The sequence below is a fragment of the Trichechus manatus genome, unplaced genomic scaffold (genome assembly GCF_000243295.1).
Source record: "Trichechus manatus latirostris isolate Lorelei unplaced genomic scaffold, TriManLat1.0 scaffold00075, whole genome shotgun sequence".
Taxonomy (NCBI): Eukaryota; Metazoa; Chordata; class Mammalia; order Sirenia; family Trichechidae; genus Trichechus; species Trichechus manatus.
The window spans coordinates 706,340-731,024 of NW_004444011.1; the positions used below are offsets into that span (position 1 = coordinate 706,340).

The 24,685-nt window shown below is 40.7% G+C and overlaps 2 protein-coding genes across 4 annotated transcripts in view; one reads left to right on the forward strand and one right to left on the reverse strand.

Annotated features, from left to right (window-relative positions):
* The window catches only part of APBB1IP (amyloid beta precursor protein binding family B member 1 interacting protein), a 165,694-nt gene extending 161,194 nt beyond the window's left edge, over positions 1-4,500 (reverse strand). For 2 of the 3 annotated variants that reach the window (XM_023735011.1, XM_023735013.1), the window contains exon 1: positions 3,127-4,500. The gene's annotated coding sequence lies outside the window, so the exon portion shown is untranslated. The remainder of the gene's footprint in view (positions 1-3,126) is intronic. The other variant, XM_023735014.1, reaches the window with a different exon arrangement.
* LOC111821282 (zinc finger X-linked protein ZXDB-like) overlaps positions 576-24,685 on the forward strand; it is a 46,816-nt gene continuing 22,706 nt past the window's right edge. Inside the window, exons 1-4 of the mRNA XM_023735081.1 lie at positions 576-593; positions 1,581-1,696; positions 2,880-3,304; positions 3,810-3,870. Coding sequence (XP_023590849.1) covers positions 576-593; positions 1,581-1,696; positions 2,880-3,304; positions 3,810-3,870 — 620 coding nt within the window. The remainder of the gene's footprint in view (positions 594-1,580; positions 1,697-2,879; positions 3,305-3,809; positions 3,871-24,685) is intronic.

Here is a 24,685-nt window from a genome sequence, read left to right on the forward strand (position 1 = left end):
GGACTTTCAGCCTTACTGTGAAGAAATAAATTTCTCTTTGTTAAAGCCATCCACTTGTGGTATTTCTGTTATAGCAGCACTAGATAACTAAGACAGAATTTGGTACCGAGAGAGTGGGGTGCTGCTCTAACAGATACCTAAAATGTGGAAACAGTTTTAAAACTGTGAATGGATAGACATGCGGCAGTGACAGAGGACCAGCAGCAGCAGAGAAGCGGCAGCAGCAGAGAACCAACAGCAGCAGAACCAGGAGACCAGTGCGAGATGGCACTGGAGCCGACCCACGGAGCAAGAGAGCTGAGTGCCTGTGTGCAGGAGGCTTCCTGGCGGAGTGGTGTGCCTCCGGACACTTATTGGTGGAGCTAGGCTTGCTGACCCACGGAGCAAGGGAGCTGAGTGCCCGTGTGCAGGAGGCTTCCTGGCGGAGTGGGGTGCCTCTGGGCACTTATCGGTGGAGCTACAGAGCTTTGGAACGCTTGCCCCAGCAGGGCAGATGCAGGCATGAGGCCCAAGGGCCAAAAGGCCACAGGAAACAGAAGCAGAAGCTAAAGAAACAAGGGACACAAGAAGCCGAGATGCCTCAGTCCCAAAAGGTATGGCCAAGACCTCAGGGGTTTCAAAGGGTGGAGCCATAGCCTCTGGTGTTTCTAAGGGTGGAGTTGTCACTCCGATGGAGTAGGAGAATGGTACCACTAGATAACTATGACAATAAGTAACACCATAAAGTAATCTACATTACAAAGTTATGTTTCTGAGAAAGAGCAAATGAGGAATTTTGAAATGTAATATTGATCTGCCCAAGCTTGGGCACATGAATTCCCTATGTGAGTTTTTTGATAGAATAGAAATTTGTCATTTTACTCACAGGCCAGAAAGTGACTCTATTTTGAGAAGAACTTCTCAGAAACCAAAGACCTCCAAAGTGTTGCTATTTCAGAATTTAACAAAATCTATTATCATTATTATTTTCTCCATTCTTTTTTTTATTAGTGATCAGCAATTCTAACTATCCAGGATTCCAGACAGGACAAGTTCAAAGAATTATAGCACTTCTTCAATTGCTATTTAATGACAGAAATAATCTAATCCAATAATCTCACTCTACTGATAAATTATCTGAAGTCTAGAGAGGTTAAACAACTTAATGAAGGTAAGTAATGTCTAGTTAGTGGCAGATATGAAACCAGAATCCAAGACTCCCTAATATTGAGAAAATACATAAGTATTATTAGTAGTGTGAAAATGACAAAGTACTAATAATTTGAAGATGACATTAAATTTCTCAGGTCTTTCATAGCAGATTGAGTAGACAGGAAATACCATCTGGAAGACATTACAGAGGATTTCTTGGTAAATCTTCTGTTAACTTTGCTAGCCAACATTATCATAATACTGCCCATGTGCTATCCCAGTATTTCAGTGAGAAGAGAGAATTGCCACTAGACGTTTATTCAAAAGGACAAAGGTTCCCTTTCTGAATTTTTGATTTAGAGACCCAGAATTTAAAATTAGTAGCTAGTGCTCTTGTCTTTGTTTAAATCACATTGTAATAACCCTTTCATGCTCATGGGTACTTCTAGCGACCAAGTACTTTTCCTGCCTCTGAAGGTTTATCGGGAAGCTGCGCACCACTGACAGTGCGTGCTGCCAAAAGGCAAGGGCTTTTACGACTGTTTGAAACAGAAGAAACAGGCGGGTGCCGTAAATTACTGCTTTTACAGGGTATTGTGTGAGGTGTCTGAATTTCTAGTTGTTACACATATGTACCAACAGACCCCGGTGGGGACTCTGGGGTATAATTAGTGGTACTTCATATGGACCACTGAACACTTAGGGGAGGCTTGTCGGAGGGGACAAGAAAAAAAATCCATACTACCTACCCAAAATTCAAACACACGCAAAGATTTAGCAAGCTTCCATTAATGAAAACTGATGGCATTAGCAAAAAATTCAAAGCAGAAAATAAATGGTTCACGAAAGGGTTGTACCACTAGAAACACTATCTTGGGGAGTAACAAACCGATCGGTGTTCCTTTTCCCTATACGCCTTTCTCTTGATATTGTTGCATGCCTTCCAGTAGGTTCTGACTCCTAGCAACCCAACATGACAGAGTAGAACTGCCCCATAGGGTTTTCTAGGCCGTATAATCTTTATGGCAGCACATGACCAGGTTTTTTCTCTTTTCTCCCAGGGAGGGGCTGGTGGATTCCAACCAACACCTTTCAGTTAGCAGCCAAGCCCACTTAACCACTGCACCACCAGGGCTCCTATGTATCTTTCTAGAATTTCTCTCTAATGATCACACTAAAACTTCTTTTTGCACCCTTTGCTGAGTAGCGCTAGGACACATCAACACATTTAGAGTTCCACAATGACATGAATTCTAAGAATTATCTTCCCAGAAGGAAAATATGAGGTACACCTGGCAAGGTCTTCAGCAGCACCCAGTCCTTCCGGAGATAAGGGCACTCCGGATAGTTTCCGTCATGCTATAAAGCAGCTCTCTTCGTATTCACTCCATGCTAAATTCGGAACTGGTGCCTGGCGTCCAAATCTTTCCTCTATCTTATTTTTAAATGAAAAGGGAAATAACTAGGGGGCGAAAGTTATTTTTAAAAAGAAGAAACAGCTGTCTGGAAGTTTTAAAGATTTAAAGATTTTAAAGATTTAAAGATTCGTCAAACTGTGATCAACACTATCAAATTCTCACACGTCTTATATTTAATCTACAATGCCCTAAAATGTCTCAGAAATTCCTCCAGATTCAGTCAGGTTGGGGCTCCTGGACGTGTTGGACAGGCGAGGGTTCATGCTGGTTCCGTGTGTGACCTTGTAGCAACTTCCTGGGCAGGAAATTTTGTCAAATCTGATGAAACAGATCGCGGGGAAGGCGAGCCCGAGCCCCAAACCGCCGCGCGGGCTGGGTCAATTGTGGAGAACTGCAGAAGGGCCCCGGGAGACCTGCGTCCCTCGAGGGCCAAGTAGGGAGCGCGCGTCCACGGCGGCCAGTGCTGGGGGCTGGGCCGGCCTTGGACTCGACGGGCTGGACACATGGTCCAGTAAGAGCCCCTAGGGCCTGGGGCTGCAGCACCCCAAGTGCCCCCGCGCCGGCGGGTGTCGCTTACCTTGACGGCGGTGCGGGGATTCGGACGGCGGGGTGCGCGGGCGGCCGCAGGGCGCGAAGGCGGGCACAGGGCGGCGTCCGGGCACCAGCAGGGGATGGAGACGCCGTACGCTGGGCGCCACCGGAGCTTGAGGTCCACTTCCTCCGGGAGGAAGTGGTGTCAGCCCTGCCCTTCACACGTAGCGCGCAGACGTAAGGCGCTCAGGCGAGCCGTTGCATCGAGGTGCAAGTCAGACTCCTGTGTTGAGGGGGGAAAAAAAGCCCCTGGATAAAAGACTCATGAAATTCAGGGGCTCTTTTCCCAACTCTTTGGGTCTGTGCCTTGTTTCCTCTCATTTTTCCTCTACACCAAAACCTTGAAGAAAAAAAAAAAAATATATATATATATATATTTTGGTTAATTCTGGGGAAAGTAGCGCCTTCCTCTTTCATCCCTCCCCTACCTACGCCGTGCCGATCCCTTAGTAGGATGCCAGGAGAATTGACCCGTCTTTGTAGCCTCGATATATTTGGGGATAAGGGTCTTGTGGCCAAATGATGAGTCCAGAAAACCGGATTTATTTTGCAACAGCCTGCCTAAGTGTTTACTTAAGCCCTTTCTGTGCTTCCTCTTTCAGGCAAATTGCGCAAGGGTGCCCAGCCCCCGCAGCCCGCGCGAAAGTAACTTGGCGGCGCGTTGAGGAGCGGAAGAGGAGCACCCTCAGCGCGGGAAAGCGCTCCCGTCCGGCTCCGGGTCTGCTCGCAGGTAGCGCGCGCCCCAAGACCTGGAGATAAACTGTCTTTGCTGGGGGTGGGGCGGGGAAAGGAAAGGTTCTGTTAGCAGGGGCCGTTTCTCAAGTATCAGATTGGCAGAAAGCCCAAAGCTTGATAACGCTCAGTTGGCAGGCGAGGTTGTGGTGAAACAGGCATTCTCATGCATTGCTGGTGGAGATCCAAAATGGTGTGAACCACGTGGAGGTCCATTAACCCTTTGACCCAGCGATTCCACTTCTAGAAATGTATTCGAAAGATACACCGATGAAAATGAGTAAAGGCGTACGCGCAAGGCCATTCAAGGCTGCACGATTTGTAATAGCAAATGACTGGAAATAACCGTGACTGTTGGGAGTGGAGTCTCTTTAGAGAAAGTGACTGGGAAGGTTTAAACACAGAAGATAAATCTGTTACGATTTGTAAATGTGGTTGAATTAACCTCCTTTTCCCCTAAACAGCTGTGTCTTCAAGGAGCTTAAATGTGGGGAAGGTGGTGGAGACAAAGACTTAGACACATAAATTAATAAGATAATTTCAGATAGTTCATTTATTTTATAAGAAACTGTTTAGTCCCTGGGTGGTGCAAACAGTGAATGAGCTCAGCTGCTAACCTAAAGATCAGAGGTTCATGTCTGCCAGAGACACCTTGGAAGAAAGGACTAGTGATCTACTTCAGAAAAATCAGCCACTGAAAACCCACAGTTCTACTCTGACACACATGGGGTTGCCATGAGTTGAAATCTACTCCATGTCAACTGATTTGGTTTGGTTTACTTTTCTAAGAACAATGAAAACAGCAGTGAAGAAAACAGAATTCCTGCTCTAGTGGATGTTACATTCTAGTTGGGAGAAAATAGACAATTTAAAAATAAATATTTAACATGTCAAGCAATGAAGTGTTTTGAGGGAAATAAAAGGTGAGGGATAGACAGTGATGGGGTGGAGGTGGAGTGCTATTTCAATTAGGGTCTCCAAGGAAGATCTGTGTGTTAAGTGATACTTGAGCGGAGACTGAAACTAGATTACTCCATGTAGATTTATGGATGAGACTGTTCAGGCAGAAGGAACAGCACATTCAAGGTTCCTGAGTTAAGCCAGGGCTTGGGATATTAGAGAAACAGTAAGGAAACTAGTATGGCTAGAGCAGAGTGAGGGGGAGACAGGTAGGAAATGAGATCAAAGAGGAAAAGGCAGCCAGATCATGTGTGGCCTTGTGGGCTATGGTGGGGACTTTGCTGTGAGTGAAATGGGAAGCCATTGGAAAATTCTGAGCAGTCATAAGTGCTATATAGAAAATAAAGTCAAGCAATGAAATAACTTGTTAGGAGAGGGAAAGTGGTCAGTTGTCATTAAGTGCTGTCGAGTCAGATCCAACTCATAGCGACCCTCTGTATAACAGAATGAAACACTGCCGGGTCCTGCACCAGCCTCAAAATCATTGCTATGTTTGAATCCACTGTCGCAGCCACTGTGTCAATCCATCTCATAGAAGGTTTCTTCTTATTCACTGACCCTCTACTTTACCAAGCATGACGTCCAGCAATTGGTCGCTCATGATGACATGTCCAAAGTAAGCAAGATAAAGTCTCACCATCCTCGCTTCTAAGGTGCATTCTGGCTGTACCTTCTCCAAGACTGATTTGTTTGTTCTTCTAGCAGTCCACAGTATATTCAGTATTCTTTGCCAAAACCACAATTTGAATGTGTCAGTGCTTCGATCTTTCTTTTTTATTGTCCAGTTTTGCAGAGATGAGCCATTTAGGGACTTAGAAAAGCATTCCACCATAAGGAAGAGCAAGAAAAAATCCTTGAGAGAGAAACATAGAAGGTTACAAAGAAGGTCACTGTGACTAGAATATAGAGCAAGAGGAGGACAATGGTAGAGGATGGGGACAGAGAGGCAGGCAAGGAGCAAATCAATCAGGACCTTGTGGCCAGCAGTGAAGCCTTTGGATTTTATTCTAATTGCAATGGGTAGCTGTTGGAAGGTTTTTAGCAAGTGAGTAGTGTAATTAGATTTATGCTGTAAGCCTTCTTGCTGGCTTGTGATTGTTTGGAAAATGGATTGAATGGAGCAAGAGAAGAAGCAGAGAGAGAGACCACCTAGTAGGCTGTTGTAATACTCCTGATGAAAGATGATAGTAGCTTTGATTAGGATTCTAAAAATGCAAATGATGAGAAGTGTTTGGATTCAAGATGTATCTTGCAAAACAGTACCAGAAGCATTTGCTGATAGGCTGTGGTGTGGGTGGTGGCAAAGGGATGAGGAATTGAATGTAAACCAGTGTAATTGGAGTCATGGGAAGCAGTAGTGTGAGCAGAGGCTATACAGGAAGGTCAGTAGGGACTAAAACATGTAGGACTATGTAGGCCATGTCAAGGATTCTTATCCTAAGATTAATGAGAAGATGTTAAAATATTGTAAGCTGGCAGGTGGTGGAGTTTATGTTTTTGAAAAAAAAAAAACTCACTCTGGCTATATCTTTAGAACTTGATCGAATGAGCAAAGAATGAGTGTAGGAAGACTTCTGAGCAGGTCTGGGTAAGAATTGCAATGTCTTGGACTAGGTTAGTGGCAGTGGAAATGGAAAGAGATGGATGGACCTAAGAGATATTTAGAAGTCAGTTGAAGACTGAATGTGGGCAGAATGAAGAAGAGGGAGAAGTCATCCAGGCTTGTATAAATGATGGACGATGATGCCACTCATTGAGATGAGGAACCTTAGAAGAGGACTATTTGGGGAGGAGGAGATAATGAATTTTATTTTGAGCAAGTTGAGTTTGATAAATGCCTATAAGACATCTACGTGGAGAAGTCAAGTAGAGAATTGTACACAAGGGTCTGTTGCTCAGAGGAGAGGTGTGGTTTAGAGATATTGCTATTGTGCGCCATTGAGTCTATTCTGACTCACAGCGACCCTATATGACAGAGTAGAACAGCCCCATACGGTTTCTTAGGCTGTAATCTTTACAAGAGCAGATTGCCGAGTAGTTTCTCCCATGGAGCAGCAGTTGGTGACTTTGAATTGTGGACCTTTCAGTTAGTAGCTGAGCACTTAACCACTGCACCACCAGGGCTCCTTAGTTTAGAAATGTTGTTGTTGTTAGGTGCCATCAAGTTGGTTCTGACTCATATGTACAACAGAATGAAACGCTGACCAGTTGTGTGCCATCCTCAAAATCAAGGCCATGCTTGAGCCCATTGTTGCAGCCAATGTGTCAGTCCATTTTGTTGAGGGTCTTCCTCTTTTTCTCTGGCCCTCTACTTTATCAAGCATGAAGTCCTTCTCCAGGGACTAGTCCATCCTGATAACATGTCCATATTACATGAGACAAAGTCTTGCTATCCTTGCTTCTAAGGAACATTCTGGCTGTACTTCTTCCAAGACAGATATGTTCGTTCTTCTGGCAGTCCATGGTATAGTCAATATTCTTCACTAACACCGTAATTCAAGGGGATCAATTCTTCTTCTGTCTTCCTTATTCATTGTCCAGTTTTCATATGCATATGAGGTGACTGAAAATACCATGGCTTGGGTCAGGGGCACCTTAATTCTCAAAGTGACATCTTTGCTTTTCAACACTTTAAAGAGGTCTTTTGCTGCAAATTTGCCCAATGCAATATGTCATTTGATTTCTTAACTGCTGCTTCCATGGATGTTGATTGTGGATCCAAGTAAAATGAAATCCTTGACAACTTCAGTATTTTTGCCATTTATCATGATATTGCTTATTGGTTCAGGTGTGAGAATTTTTATTTTCTTTATGTTGAGGTGTAATCCATACTGAAGGCTGTAGTCTTTGATTTTCATCAGTAAGTGCTTCAAGTCCTCTTCACTTTCAATAAGCAAGGTTGTGTCATCTGCATATCACAGATTGTTAATGAGTCTTCTTCTGTTTTAGTTATCTAGTGCTGCTATAACAGAAATACCACAGTGGATGGCCTCAACAAAGAAAAATTTATTCTGTCACAGTCTAGGAGGCTAGAAGCCTGAATTCAGGGTGCCAGTTCCAGGGGAAGGCTTTCTGTCTCTGTCAGCTCTGGGGAAAGGTCCTTTTCATCCGTCTTCCCCTGGTCTAGGAGCTTCTCAGTGCAGGGACCCCTGGGTCCAAAAGACATGCTCCCCTCCTGGTTCTTCATTCTTGGTGGCAGGAGGTCCCCCTCCTCTCTAATGGCTTCTCTTTTTTATCTCAAAAGAGATTGACTCAAGATACAACCTAATCCTGTAGATTGTGTCCTGTCTCATTAACATAACTGCCTCTAATCCTGCCTCATTAACAGCATAGAGGTTAGGATTTACAATACATAGGATAATCAAATCAGATTACAAAATGGTAGACAACCACATAATATTGGGAATCATGGCCTAGCCAAGTTGACAAACATTTTGGGGGGACACAATTCAGTCCATAACATCCTCCAATCCTGATGCCGTGTTCTTCTTTATATAGTCCAGCTTCTCAGATTATTTGCTCAGCATACAGATTGAATAAGTATGGTAAAAGGATATAACTCTGACACATACCTTTCCTGATTTTAAACCACGAAGTATCCCCTTCTTCTGTTTGAATGACTGCCTCTTGGCCTATGTATAGGTTCCTCATGAGCACATTTAAGTGGAATTCCCATTCTTTGCAACGGTGTCCATAATTTGTGTTTATCCACATAGTCGAATGCCTTTGCATAGTCAGTAAAACATGGGTAAACATCTTTCTGGTATTTTCTGCTTTTAACCAAGATCCATCTGACATCAACAATGATATCCCTCGTTCCATGTCCTCTTCTGAATCTGCCTTGAATTTCTGACAGTTCCCAGTCGATACACTGCTGCAACTGTTTTTGAAATTTATCTTCAGCAAAATTTTACTTGCATGTGGTATTAATGATATTGCTCAGTAATTTCTGCATTCTGTTGGATCACTTTTATTTGGAATGGGCACATATATGGATCTTTTCCAGTCGGTTAGAGATAATTGTTTTCCAAATTTCTTGGTGTAAACGAGTGAGCACTTTCAGCACTGCATCCCTTTGTTGAAACATCTCAATTGATACTCCGTCCATTCCTGGAACCTTGTTTCTTGCCAGTGCCTTCAGTGCACCTTGGACTTCTTCCTTCAGTACCATTGGTTCTTGACTGTATGCTACCTCCTGAAATGACTGAATGTCAACCAATTCTTTTTGGTACAGTGACTCTGTGTATTCCTTCCATCTTCTTTTGATGCTTCCTGCGTTGTTCAATATTTTACCCAATGAATCCTTCAATATTGCAACTCGAGTCTTGAATTTTTTTCAGTTCTTTCAGCTTGAGAAATGCCAAGCGTGTTCTTCCCTTTTGGTTTTCTAACTCCAGGTCTTTGCACGTTTCATTATAATACTTTACTTCATCTTCTCGGTTGCCCTTTAAAATCTTCTTTCAGCTCTTTCATTTCATCATTTGTCTATAACCACTTTTACTCTTTTACTTTACCACTTATTTATTTTACAAATGAGGGAACTGATATTTGTGAGTATTAAATACCATGCTTTCTTTCACACATTTAGTAAATGTTAGAAATTTTATTTGAATTTGAATGGTCTGATTTCAGACCTTGGACTATAAACTAGTGCCTCCCTACACATGTCAGATTTGTCATTTTTTACTTGCATAAAATTTAAACTTCTCTTTATATTATATTTAGAATAAAATTTGAGCTCTGCCATGACCTCCAATGCTCTACGAGATCTGATGACAACCCCATCTCTCCAGTCTTACCTCCTCGTCTCTCTCCAGAGTAAACTAAGTTCAAGCCATATGGGTATCTGCCTCCTGTTCCTGAGTATCAAGAAACTCTTTCCTGCGTGGCATGCACATCTCCTGGCTGTTTGCCTGAATGGCATCTTCTCATTCTTTGAATCTCAGCTTTTGCCCCTGTTATGTAAGCTCCACGAAGGCACAGAGATGTAGTTGCAGTGGGGGAGGGGGGGAATGATTAGGAGTAGGTGAGAGGTAAGGGGCTGAGGGACCTTAGGGAGCCTTCTTTTCCCCAAGTATACTGTCCTAAATTGATGCTTTTTCAAAGAGAAGGAGTGTGAAACATTCCATTTAAATACCTGCGATCAGGCTGTGAAACACGAAGAGAAGGAGGTCAAAAGATGGCACTTTTTATGTTCTCACCCCACCCCAACTGTAAAATGAGGCTGGTAATAATGTTTTTCCTGCCCGAACCACAGGGTTGTTGTGCAGATAACATATGCAAGATTGCCTTGACAACGGTAAGCAGGAGCAGATGTTAGTGACTTCAGGCTAATGTGGTCTTCACATTATAGTGCCTTCCCTTGTTGTTTCTGCCAAGAATAGGCAGTGAGGTCAACGTGCTCAGAGAAGACGATGCTGGGAAGCATTCCATTGCCTTACTCTGGGGACCTGAAGTAGCTGTGCTCTCCATTGCCACTCATACAGCAATCATCTGACACTAAGTTAATAATAAGATGTTTATTTTATTCTTTTAATGAACATAAAGAGGAAATACATTTTAAATGGGAATCTTTTCCCAAATTCACTTTCTCTCTCTTTCTCTCTCCCTCTTCTTTCTTCCTCCTTCCCTCTCTCCCTCCATGCTTCTCCTTTCTCTCTCTCTCCTTGTGTTCTTTCCCATCTTTGCTAAGATTTGAAGAAGGAATCTGGTCAAAGTGTAAAATTATATGAACAAATTTATTTCAAGCCCGGTAAAGAATGTGGCAATAAACATCTTCACTATTGGCTACTAATGTTATTAGAGGGTGCTGGTGTAAACAAATGACAAAGCAGAGTTGCTAAGCAGACTTGCTAAGACAAATGACAAAAACTAATTAAAATACATCTAATTTACTTTGCTTTACTCAGTTTTATATCCTATGATCGTGGGTAAAAGTATAAAATATTTCAGTACTGAAAATTTAAATTTCTAATTAAAGCCACACCAAAAGTACTGCTCTACTTTTTTATTGTAATTTATTCTCAATGTTGTTGTTGTTGTTAGTAGCCGTGGAGTAGTCTCAATAGGTGACAAAAACCATATTTTCTTTCTTTCCTGGAGCCACGCTTACAATCAGCCTTGAGATGGTGTTTGGTAAAATCACTGTTGCCGTCAAATGTTGCCCATTACTTCAGTTCCCGTGCTTACCTCAACTGATTCTAAGTTATTTTTAATCATTATTTTGAAAGGAATCCTATTCAAATTTTTTTCCAAAATATCTTTCATGATGGTATAATTCTGTTTCATTTGAATCTTGTGAAGATAACCCCAGCAAACCCCTGTGGGCAGGGTCACAGGTCTGTGTCCTCTTCCCCTCTCCCCACTTCAGTCTGTGAAACTTCTTCTGGGTTAAAGCACTCAGTGTCCCACGTCTTCGTGATTGTAGGCAGGAGAAACATCTGACTCCTCCCCATATCACGCTGGGGCTCAGGAACTGAAATGTGTTTTCTGGATCGCATTCTTCAACTTGCCATGCCTCTGTCTTTACCCTCCTATGCTGTGGGAGCCTGGGAACACTGGTTTCCTCTGAGGGCAGCCAGATGGGAATCAGGGCATGGGTCCGCCTGGCTTAGAACTCTCACTTCAGCAAACCTGGCCGAAAGGCTTGGTAATTCATACCAACTCCCTTCTGTATTCCTTGCTCTTGGAATCTCTCCTCTCATCCGAAACTTTATCTAATTGGGGCCTGAAAGTGCAGGTAGGAAAAATGGCCATTCTTCCTAGTCTTTCTTAGTATGGAAGCTCTGCTGAAATCTGTTTAAGCATCGTAGTAATATGCAAGCCTCCACTGATAGACAGGTGATGGCTGCATATGAGGTATATTGGCCGGGAGTCTAACCTGGGTCTCTCTGCTACCACTGAACCACCACTGCCATATACAGGCAGTACCCAGGTTCCAAACATTCAACTTATGTACAACCCATAGTTATTAACCAACCCCGTAAAACCTATAATATAAAATATTCAAGGTACATACAATGGTTTGTAATAACAAATGGGCGCTACTGCATCAGAACACTATTATTACTATTACTGTATTATTATGTTAAAGATGTTTTAGTGTATCTGGAAGTGTTTCTTTAATGACTTTTGTACATAGAAAGATACACTATATACTATATACTAAGACAAACATGTGGCTAACTAACATTAGATACAAACTGTACCTGTTTGAACTTACATACAAATTTAATTTAAAGACAGACTTAGGAACGGAATTCATTCGTATTATGGGGGGACTGCCTGTATATACATATATACATACACATATACATATAAATATATATACATATATATATATACCCATAAACCCATTGCCGTCAAGGTGATTCCGAGTCATAGCGACCGTATAGGACAGAGTAGAACTACCCCATAGGGTTTCCAGGGAGCAGCTGGTAGATTTGAACTGCCAATCTTTTAGTTAGCAACCCTATCACTTAACAGCTGCGCCTCCAGGGCTCCGTATATACACACAAACATACACACACACACACACACACACACACACACACAATGAAACTCATTGACATTGCACCAGCAGGGCTCCAAATATATACATAGTGACAGTTAACTTTATGTGTCAGCTTTCTAGGGTATGGTGCCCAGTTGTTTACTCAAACACTAGTCTATTTGCTCTTATGAAGTAGTTACACGTCATTAAATCAGTTGGCCTTAAATAAAGCAGATTACCCTCCATAATGTAGGTAGCTCAACCAATCAGTTGAAAGCCTTAAGAGGAAAAAGGGAGTTTTCCCTAGGGTGTATTCTGCCTCAAGACTATAAATAGACACCTTGCCAGAACTCTCTTCACTCTTCATGTCACCTGACCTATGGGTTTTTAAAAAAAATTTATTTATTTTGTTGTGGTTGTTGAGAATATACACAGCAAAACATACACCAATTCAACAGTTTCTACATGTACCATTTAGTGACATTGATTACATCCTTCAGGTTGTTCAGCCATTCTTACCCTCCTTTTCTGAGTTGTTCCTTTCCCATTAACATAAAGTCACTGCCCCCTAAAGTTCCTATCTAATCTTTCCAGTGGCTGTTATCAATTTGATCCCATAGAGATAGTTCCTGAAAGAGCATAACACTCAAGGAAGACATTTTTTTTACTAGTTAAACTGTCATTTGGTTTTAAGAAAACTTCAGGGGATATTTTTGGTTTAAGGTTTAAAGATTATCTCAGGGCAATAGCTTCAAGGGTTCATCCAACCTTTATGGTTTCAGGAAGCTTTGAATTAATAAGAACTTGAAATTCTGTTCTGGATTTTCTCCCTTTTGATCAGGATTCTTCTACAGAATCTTTGATCAAATTGTTCAGTAGTGGTAGCCAGGAACCATTCAGTTCTGGTTGCATGGCAAAGGAGGCAGTTGTTCATGGAGGCAATTAGCCACATATTGCATATCCTCCTGTTCCTGACTCTCCTTCTTCCTCTGTTGCTCCAGGCAAACAGAGACCAATTGTTGTGCCTTGGGTGGCCGCTTACAGGCTTTTATGACCTCAGGCACTATGTAATGAACTAGGAGTAGAGCAGAAGCAATAAACACATTATTAGGCCAATTAATGGGGATGTCCCATGAAACTATGTCCTTAAACCTCCAAACTAAGGAACCAAATCCCATGAGGTTTCTGGTTGTACATAAACAGCCTCAGCAGTTTTTTTTTTTTGTCTTTGTTGTAAATATATCTATGACACAACTTTTGTCAATTCAACTTTTTACAGGTGTACAATTTATTGACAGCAGTTACAATAATTGGCTGTGTGACTCTACCCTTAATCAATACAATACTTCCATCACCGTTAACCCCCCCTTTCCTTTTCCCTCCCACCCCTGGTAACCACTAATACACTTTGTTCTCTATACGTTTGCCTTTTCTTGTCTTTTTATATAAGTGAGGTCACATAATATTTGCCCTTTTGTGACTGACTTATTTCACTAAGCATAATGTCTTCAAGCTCCATCCATATTGTAGCATGTATCAAGACTTAATTTCTTTTGCTGGCTGAGTAGTATTCCATTGTATGTTTGTACCACATTTGTTTACCCGTTCGTCTGTTGATGGGTATTTAGGTTGTTTCCACTTTTTGGCTATTGTGAATAGTGCTGCAGTGAACACTGGTGTACGAGTCTCTTTCTTAGTCTCTGCTTTCAAGTCTTTTGGGTATATACCTATGAGTGGAATTACTGGGTCATATGGTAGTTCTATTTTTAGTTCTTTGTGGAACCACCACACTGTTTTCCACAATGGCTGTACCATTTTGCATTTCCACCAGCAATGGATAGGGGTTCGAATTTCTAATATCCCTGCCAACATTTGTTATTTTCTGTTTTTATTTATGTTTTAATCTCAGCCATCCTAGTGGGAGTGAAATTGTCTCTCACTTTGGTTTTGATTTGCATCCCTCTGATGGCTAATGATGTTCAGCTTCGTTTCATGTGTTTGGTGGCCTTTTGAATGTCCTCTGAAATGTCTATTCAAGTCCTTTGCTCATTTTATGATTGGATTATTTATTTTTTTGTTGTTAAGTTGTAGAAGTTTTATATATATTTTGGTTATTAGATTTTTATTGGATATATGTCTGAAGATATTCTCCCAGTCAGTAGCTTGTCTTTTTGCTTTTTTGGTAGTCTTTTGATGAACAAAAGTTTTTACTTTTTATGAAGTCCTATTTATTTATTTTGTTTTTGCTGTCTCTGTTTTTGGTATTAGAAAATCCATTGTTAAAAGCTAAGCCTGACGGCATTGCCCCTTCTTTTTCTTCTAAGAATTTTATGGTTTTAATCTGCACATTTAGGTCCTTAATCCATTTTGCAGTTATGCTTGTGTATGATATGAGGCTTGGATTTGGTTTCATTTTTTGCACGTGGGAATCCAATTTCCCCAGCACCATTTATTGAAGAGACTCTTCTTTCCTCGTCAAATGGACTTAGCACCCTTGTCAAAAATCAGTTGACCATAGATGTGTAGGTTTATTTCTGTACTCTCAATTCTATGCCATTGGCCTATGTGTCTATTGTTATACCAGTATCAGGCTATTTTGATTATTGTTGCTATATACCAAAATCCACTGCTGTCGAGTCAATTCTGACTCATAGCAACCCTATAGGACAAAGTAAAACTGCCTCACAGGGTTTCCAAGGCTGTAAATCTTTATGGAAGCAGACTGCCACATCATTCTCCTGAGGAGCGATTGGTGGCTTCAAACCACTGACTTTTTGGTTAGCAGCTGAGCACTTTAACCACTGTGCTACTAGGGCTCCCTGTGGCTGTATAGTATGTTTTAAAATCAGGAAGTGTGAGTCCTCCTACTTTGTTCTTCTCTTTCAACATTGCTTTAGCTATTTGGGGCCTTTTGCCATTCCATACAACTTTGGGGATTGGTTTTTCTATTGTTGTAAAGAAGGTTGTTGGAATTTTGATCAGGGTTGCATTGAATCTATAGATCGCTTTGAGTAGTATTGACATCTTAACAATATTAAGTCTTTCAGTCCATGAACATGGAACATCTTTCCATTTATTTAAGTATTCTTTAATCTCTTTCAGGAATGTTTTATATTTTTCACTGTATAAGTCTTTCACATCCCTGGTTAAATATATTCCTAGGTACTTTATTCTCTTAGGCTGCGTTCTCTAGAGAAGCAAAACGAGTGAAGCATCTATACATACGTATAGACAAACATACATATATTCGTATATATGTATGTATGTATGTACATGTATATATCTACATTGGGCAAATCTGCTGCAAAAGACCTCTTTAAAGTGTTAAAAAGCAAAGATGTTACCTTGAAGACTAAGGTGTGCCTGACCCAAGCCATGGTGTTTTCAATCACCTCATATGCATGTGAAAGCTGGAGGATGAATAAGGAAGACCAAAGAAGAACTGACGCCTGTGAATTGAGGTGTTGGCGAAGAATATTGAATATGCCATGGACTGCCAAAACAATGAACAAATCTGTCTTGGAAGTACAACCAGAATGCTCCTTAGAAGCAAGGATGGCGAGACTACGTCTTACATACTTTGGACATGTTATCAGGAGGGATCAGTCCCTGGAGAAGGACGTCATGCTTGGTAGAGGGCCAACAAAAAATAAGGAAGACCCTCATCAAGATGCACTGACACAGTGGCTGCAACAGTGGGCTCAAGCATAACAATGATTGTGAGGATGGCACAGGACCAGGCAGTATTTCATTCTGTTGTGCGTAAGGTGGCTATGAGTCGGAACCAACTTGATGGCACCTAACAACAACATATATATATACAGAGAGAGAGAAAGAAAGTGAGAGAGAGAGAGAGAGATTTATATCAAGGAAATGGCTCACATGGTTGTAGAGGCAGGAAAGTTCCAAGTCCATGGGTAAGGCTGGAGGCTTCTCCCAACTCAGGTATCTGCAGGGGCTGGCCAACCCAAGATCCAGACTGTGGAGGCTGATGTATCCCAAGATTGGCAAGGCAAGCTATTAGCTCAAATCCCAAGAACCAGAGGTCAGATAAACAGGAGCCAGCTGCAGGATCCAGAGTGAGCAAAAGCCTGTGAGCTTTGCCAGAAAGTTCAACTATTTTGGATGTAGGCCATACTCCCAAGGAAACTCCTTTTCAACTGATTGGCTATTCACAGCAGATCCCGTCGTAAAGGTGATGACATTATATCAGATCTCATCAAGGAGGTGACTGAATCATTATATGACTGCCAAACTACATCATAACTACCAAACCACTAAGAATCATGGCCCAGCCAAGTTGACATACAACCTTAACAATCACATTCTCTTAGATGCTATTGTAAATGGAATTTTTTTCTTAATTTCACTGTCAGCATCTCATTGCTGGTGTATAGAAACCCAGCTAATTTTTGTTTGTTGACCTAGTGCTCTGCAACTTTGCTAACTTCCTGTATTAGCTCTAGAAGTTTTCTTGTGGACTCTTTGGGATTTTCTATATATAGGATCATATCATCCGAGAATAGAGATAATTTTACTTCTCCTTTCTCAGTCTGGATACCTTTTATTTCTTTTTATTGTCTTATTGCTCTGGCTAGGACTTTTAATACAATATTGAATAGAAGTGGTGAGAGTGGGCACCCTTGTCTTGTTCCCAATTTCAAGGGGAAAGTTCTCAGTCTTTCTCCATTAAGTATAATGATGGCTATTGGCTTTTCCTATATGCCCTGAATCATATTGAGGATTTGCCCCTTCTATTCCAATCTTCTTTAGAGTTTTCATCAAGAAAGGATGTTGGATTTTATCAAATGCTTTTTCTGCATCCATAGAGATGATCATGTGGTTATTTTCCTTTGTTCTATTGATGATGTATTACACCAACTGATTTTCTAATGTTAACCATCCCTGTACTCCAGGAATAAATCACACTTGGTCATGCTGTATGACTCTTTTAATATGCTGTTGGATTCTGTTAGCTAGTATTTTGTAGAGGATTTTTGCATCTATATTCATAAGAGATATTAGCTTCTAATTTTCTTTTCTTGTGGCGTCTTTGTCTGGTTTAGGTATCAGGGTTATGTTTGCTTCATAGAATGAATTAGGGAGTATTCCTTCCTTCTCTATCTTTTGGAAGAGTTTAAACAGTGCTGGTGTCAATTCTTTTCTAAATGTTTGGTAGATTTCCCCAGTGAAACCATCTGGTCCAGGACTATTTTTTTAATTGAGAAGTTTTTGATCATTGATTCAACTTCTTCACTTGTTATGGGCATGTTGAGACTTTCTATTTTGTCTTGAGTTAGCTTGGGTAGGTTGTGTGCTTCTAAGAGTTTATCCATTTCATCTAGGTTATCTAGTTTGTTGCTGTACAGTTTTTCATAATAATCTGTCATAATTCTCTTTATTTCCATTGGGTCAGTTGTAATGTTCCCTCTTTCATTTCTTATTTTGGGTATTTGCATCTTTTCTCTTTTTTTCTTTGTCAGTTTAGCTAATGTTTTTCCAATTTTATTGATCTTTTCAAAGAACCAATTTTGGTTTTGTTGATTCTTTCTATTTTTTTTATTTTTTATTTTATTTCTTTATGCTCTGATCTTTGTTATTTCCTTACTTCTGGTAGGTTTAGGCTTAGTTTACTCTTCTCTTTCTAATTCCTGGAGTTGTCAAGTTAAGCTGCTAATTTGAGATCTTTTTTTCATGTAGGCATTTATTTCTATAAGTTTCCCTTTGACTATTGCCTTTGCTGCATTCCATAAGTTTTGGTATGTCATGCTTTCGTTTTCATTTGACTCTAAGAAATTTGTGATTTCTCCTTTGATTCTTCCTTGACCCATTGGCAGTTTAATAGTGTATTGTTTAATTTCCATATGTTTGTGTATTTTTCAGGTTTTTTTCTGTTATTGATCTCTAGCTTAACTCCTTTGTGATCAGAGAAGATAGTTTGTATGATTTCAATCTTTTTAAATTTATCAAGACTTGCTTTGTGACTTACTATGTGGTCTATCCTAGAGAACCTTCCATGTGCACTGGAGTAGAATATATATTGTGCTATTTTTGGATGGAGTGTTCTATATATGTCTGTTAAGTCTAGTTGGTTTATAGTGTCATTCAGGTCCTCTGTTTCCTTGTTGATCTTCTTTCTAGATGTTCTGTCCAATATTGAAAGTGGTGTATTGAAGTCTCCAACCATTACTATAGTACTGTCTATTTCTACCTTCAATTCTATCAGCGTTTGCTTTATATATTTAGGTGCCTTGATGATGGGTGAGTATATATTTATGATTGTTAAATTATCTTGATTAACTGGCCCTTTTATCACTATATACCATATTTTTGTGCAAATAATGTATGCCTTTTGCATGTGTTTGTTGCCACGCCCTCTCCCCATGAGGCACCCTCATAAATGCCACCATGCCAATCATCTACATGTTGCTGTAAAAAAAAATTATCATGGCATTCTTACAAAAACACCTTGCAAGGAGAGGGTGTGGCCAGCAAACAAACACAGAAGGTGCACGTTATTTTCGTAAAAATATGGTAATTTCCGTCTTTATCTCTTCTAATAGATTTTTTCTTAAAGCCTACTTTGTGTAATACTAAGATTGCCACCCCAGCTTCCTTTTGGTTATTATTTGCATGGAATACTTTTTCCCCATCCTTTCTCTTTCAACCTATTTGCGTCCTTGGGTTTAAGGTGTGTTTCTTGTAAATAGCATACAGTTGGATCATCCTTTTTTAATCCATTCTACCACTCTCTGCCCTTTGATAAGAGCATTTAATCCATTTACAGTGACTTTAATTGCTGATAAGAAGTGACTTACTTCTCCCATTGTGTTATCTGGTTTTTGTGTGTCTTAAGCCTTATTTGTCTTTGTCCTTTACTGTTGGTTGCTTTTGTGTTTTGTTGGTTTATTGTAGTGAGCCTTTTTTGTTCCCTTCTCCTTTCCTTTTGTGTATATTTTTTATATATTTTCTTAGTGCTTATCATGAATATTACACTTAATATCTTGTATTTATAACATTCTAGGGTGAGTTGGTACCTACTCAACATCAGTAACATAACAAGAAATCTATATCTATATCTATCCCATTACTCCTCCCCACCTTTTGTTGTTGGTATCACTAATTATGTCTTTATATTTCATGTGCCCTGTAATATAATTTTAATTTGGAGCCCTGGTGATGCAGAGCTTGGCTGTTAACAAAATGGACAGTTTGAGTCCACCAGCTGCTCCTTGGAAACCCTGTCACTATGAGTTGGAATTGACCCAATGGCAACAGGTTTGGTTTTGGGTTTGGTAATGTGATTTTATCCTTGCTTTTTATATATTCATTATTAAAAAACATGAAGGTCAAAACAATTACCAAGCATAAATACCTTATTACTAATGCTATACTTGTCCATATATTTTCCTTTACAAGGGATATTTCTTTTTATGTATAACTTTGAATTACTTTCTAGTGTCTTTTCCTTTCCATCTACAAAACTCTCATTAGTATTTTTTGTAGGGCCTGTCTGGTGGATATGAACTCTTTCAGCTTGTTTAGGAATGTTTTAATTTCACGCTCATTCTTGAAGGATAGTTTCACTGGGTATAATATTATTGTTTGACAGTTTTTTCCCCCTTTTGGTACTTTAAATATATCATTCCATTGCTTTCCAGCCTTCAATGGTTCTGAGGAAAAATCGGCATTTAATCTTATTGGGGAGGCTTTGTATGTGACTGCTTCTCACTGCTTTCAGAATTCTCTCTTTATATTTAATTTTTGATAGCCTGCCTATGATGGGTCTTGGTGCAGATCTCTTTGGGTTTATCCTGCTTGGGGTTCTTTGAGATTCTTGGATTTGTAAATTCATGTCCTTCATTTGATTGGGGAAATTTCCTGTCATTATTTCTTCAAATATCCTTTCTGTTCCTTTCTCTCCCTCATCTCCTTCTGGAATTTCCACAATGCATATATTAGGTCTCTTGTTGTTGTCCCATAATTTCATTAAACTGTGCTCAGCTTTCTTGAGCCTCCATTCTTGTTGCTCTTCAGTGTCTGTAATTTTAACTGTCTTATCCTCTAATTCACTGACTCTTTCTTCTGTCTGATTAAGTTCTTCTACTGTGTCTCTCATTTCAGTTATCATCCCTTTAGGTTGCAATATCTCTTTTTTAAGATCCTCATTTCGTTCTTGCATTGTTTTCCTTGTTTTTTAAGCTCTTTGTCTATGTTTTCCCTTAGTTCTTTAATTACGTTTAATGTTGTTGTATTATATTCTTCCAATTTTTTCATTATTTGGTCATCCCTAGATGTGCTTTCACTCCCTTTGTCATGTTCATTTGGAAGAGCCATTGTTTCTCTGTTATTTGTGTGTCTTGTGATTTTTTGTTGGGTCATTGAAATTTTTTGGGGTGTCACCTTTCTCAGTTTTCACCAGTTTTTGGTGTTTTTGCCTGCACTACATTTTGTAAGAAACTCTTAGGCAGGCAGAGCCTTTAGCTTTGCTTACCATTTCCTTTCCCTGTCTGTGATAGCTCTTTCTCCCTCCTTGGTTTAATTAGGATTTGGAAGCTCCAGATCCTGGTTTTCAATGTTCAGTCCCTCCCAAACACACCAGAGAACATGCTGTGGTCAGTCTGTCCACCAGATGTCACAGCTACTCAGGTGACATATTGTGCCCTCTCTCTGGTTATTACTCTCTTCCCTTCTCTGTTTCTGCAATCACATTTTTAGTCAGAAAACACGCCCATGAGGCACCTTTGGTGCTGGGTCTTGCCCTCTGGTTTTGCCTGAGGTTTCCTTCCCTGCTGTGTGGGGGCTGCTTATATCTGAGCTGGCATTCAAGGGAAGCACAGTCAGACTTTCCTCTGTTTCAGGAGGAGAAGGGGCTGGCACTCCCCACAAGGACCTCCGAGAGATCTGTCTTTTTGGTTTCAAAGTGCCATTGGCCCTGTGGTTGTTGGGGAAGCAGTCTCCACTTAGGTGACACACGTCCTGACTCCACTGTAGGGAATGTTCTGTAGGAGTTCTTATCGTCCAGTAGCTGACAGTTACTGGTTCGGGAAGAGTAGTCACACTCTGAATGGACCCCCAGGGAGGTCTGTCTTGTGTTGCTATCAGATCTAACCCCATAGTATGTTGGCTGTGGGTGTAGCCTCCACTCAAGATGCCTATTTCCTAGCATACAGCAGCCTCAGTCAGCAGGCCTCAGTGCCAGCTGTAAGGGGGTGCAGAGATACCAAAACTGATCCTCAGGGAGGTCTGGCCTGTTGGTTTCAGAGGCCTGAGCTATGGAGTGCACAGGGAGGCAGGTAGAGTGTGGACTATGGGAGCAGACTACACTGTGGGAGTCTTCCATAGCAATTCACAGCAGTTTTGCAGGTGATGGTGTCCAGGTGGGGGAGGGGCTGTTACACTGCCAATGGACCTCCAGGGAGGTCTGCCTTGTTGCTATCAGAGCCCCCCCTCCCCGTAGTATGTTTGCTGTGGTACTGGCTTCCTGGTACCCAGCAGTATCAGTCAGCAGTCCTCAGCACCAACCAAAAAGGGGAGCAGACAGACCAGACCTGAGTCCCCAGGAGGTCTGTCCTGTTAGTTTCAGAGCCCAGAGCTATGGGGTGCACAAGGAGGCAGGTAGAGTGTTGACTATGAGAGCAGACTCCATTGCACAGGCCTTCTGTAACAATTTGCAGTAGGCTTGCAACTGACAGTGTCTGGGTAGGGGAGGTGCTGGGACACTCCAAACGGACCCCGAGGAAGTCTGCCTGGTTGATTTTAGGGCAGAAGCTTGGGGTCCTGTCTCTTTGCACAGTCAGGGGCTGTGGTGGTTAGGGAAGCAGGATCTTTTTCTGTGGCCACTACCTCAGTTCTCAGCAGCTGGTGGCTTGCATGGCTGGGGAGAGGGGCAGGCATGGTGGGAGAAGCGATTTTCCTGCTGTATGCAACTTGTTGATTTGTTGATTCTTGCCTGTGTGTAGTTCCCTGATGCTTTCCTCTGCTCCTCGATTAAGAGTCCTTCAAAGCTGAGCACCGATTCCTTGCTGTATTTGTATGGGAGGGTCAGAACAGTGGTCTGTTTATGCCATCATCTTCCAAGAATCCTCCTAACCTATGGATTTTGGGACACAGACTGTAGGTATTTCCAGCCTGTCGCCTGATCTATAGATTTTGTATTTACTAGAATCCCATAATTACATGAACTAGTTCTTTAAAATAAATCCCTCCCCTTTTCTCTCTCTCTATATACATATAAAATATATATGTATTTACCTTTACCAAACCAAAACCAAACTCATTGCTGTTGAGTTGATTCTGACTCATAGTGACCCTACAGGACAGAGTAGAACTGCCCCATAGGGTTTCCAAGGCTGTAATCTTTACAGAAGCGTACTGCCACATCTTTCTCCAGCAGAGTGGCTGGGGGGTTCAAACCATCAACCTTTCAGTTAGCAGCTGAGTGCTTTAACCACTGTGCCACCAGGGATCCTTTTATTTATACATAACATATATATTATATACATAGTTTTATATAACATATAAATCATATATATGAAATATATATATATAAATAGTTCTATTTCTCTAGAGAACCTTGACATATATTATTGGCAAAAGAAAAAACCGGGAGGAATCACATCTTGTGTCATCATGGGGACTGGGAAATAGGCATTCTCTTGCATTGCTTCTGGCAGGAGTGAACTGATGCACGTTTTCTGAATGTAATCAGATCATATCTATTAAAATAAAAAAATCCATTCTCTTTGGCATAGGAATTCCAGTTTGGAAATTTATCTTATGGAAAATAAAAGCGACAGTGTGTAAAACCATATGTTCCAGGATATTTATTACAGCTTTGCTTGAAGTGGCAAGAAAACTAAAAATAATTAGTATGTTTATCAAATGGTGAATGTCTGAATTAAAATGATCTTAAAAAGCCAAAGACATATTCATTCATGGGAAAGATACTGACATGGATCCATCTCATGTGACTGGTTCAGTGCAGCAAAACTGTTCCAGTGGAGGAAGGGCCCTGACCTAAATTTCAATATGTTGCAAGAACTAGTTCTTTGTATTTGAAGCCTCTTCACATAAAAAAAAGTTTAGGTGTTTGAGTTAATCATTATTCTGCCTTGTTAGATACACAAATCGGAAATTCTTTCTGATAGAGAGATCTTTGCCTCGTTGTGCAGCCAAACAATCCTGGAGCTTCGTACAGGCTAAACAAAGTGTGGTTGGTTTCTACAATAATTGATATGTATTGACAAAGGTGGGGAATATCCATGATTATTATTATTGTTAATGAGAAAGGCAAACTGCTGAGAAATATCTATAATATGACACCATTGCTGCAGGAACAGGATACACTCCCTATATATATATGTCTCTGTATATTTGTATTTGTTCATAGAAGTTTGGAGAAATTTGTTAAGAAATACACATCTGGTTGTTAACAGTGATTTCCTCAGAGCAGTGGAAATAGAGCTGAATGATGGGGTGTTATGTCTTTCACTTTATACATCTTGGATGTTTCTCCTGTTATAATAAGTATGTATCACTTTGATTTTTTTTTAATAAAGAAAAAAGGAAAACCTTAAAGGCCAGTTTATTTGGTCAGAGTGAGGAGGGACAGGAGGAAGGGGCTTGAGATTGGAGAAGAGTGACAAAGGACTGCAGAGAGCTGGAGAGCAATTTGACTAGAAAACCACCAAGGATTGATTTTGGGCAGTGTTGAGGGCCAATTTGAGGCTAAGGATCATGAATTTACATTGGTATCAGTATAACTTAGCGTGTGACTTTCTCTAACAGTGCTTGCCTGAGACACTGAGAAAGTGGTACCTTGCAAACCCTAAACGGGGACTATGAAAAGACACTGGGACAAGAGTTTTTGGCAACATCTTACTGAAATGAAGGGCATTAATTCTAAGCTGATTGAGTATGGAGATGAAGGAGAGGCTGAAGATTTGAAGAAAATGAAGTCAGTGGATTGATTCTAGTGAGGTTGAAGAATAGTTTAGTGAAAAAAGTTAAACATGGTTTAGGGTGTGATCATGGGCAGGGGAAATATTAATAATAATGTAATGAGTGTAAAACATGAGTACTGATCAATTAGAATGGATGCCCTGCCTATTGACACAGAACACCCAGCTCACCATACAGGTGGGTGCAGCCTGAATATCAGACTTGATATTATAAGAGTAGGTAGTTGAGGGGAAGTTGAAAAAAAGGTCATTAGAGCTGAGATCAAGGAACTGAGGGATCAGGATTTTGTATGGATTGTCCTGTGGACATTGAAAAAAACAGTTGCCATCAAGTCAATTCTGACTCATGGCAACCCCATGTGTGTCAGAGTAGAACTGTGCTCTGTAGGGTTTTTTTT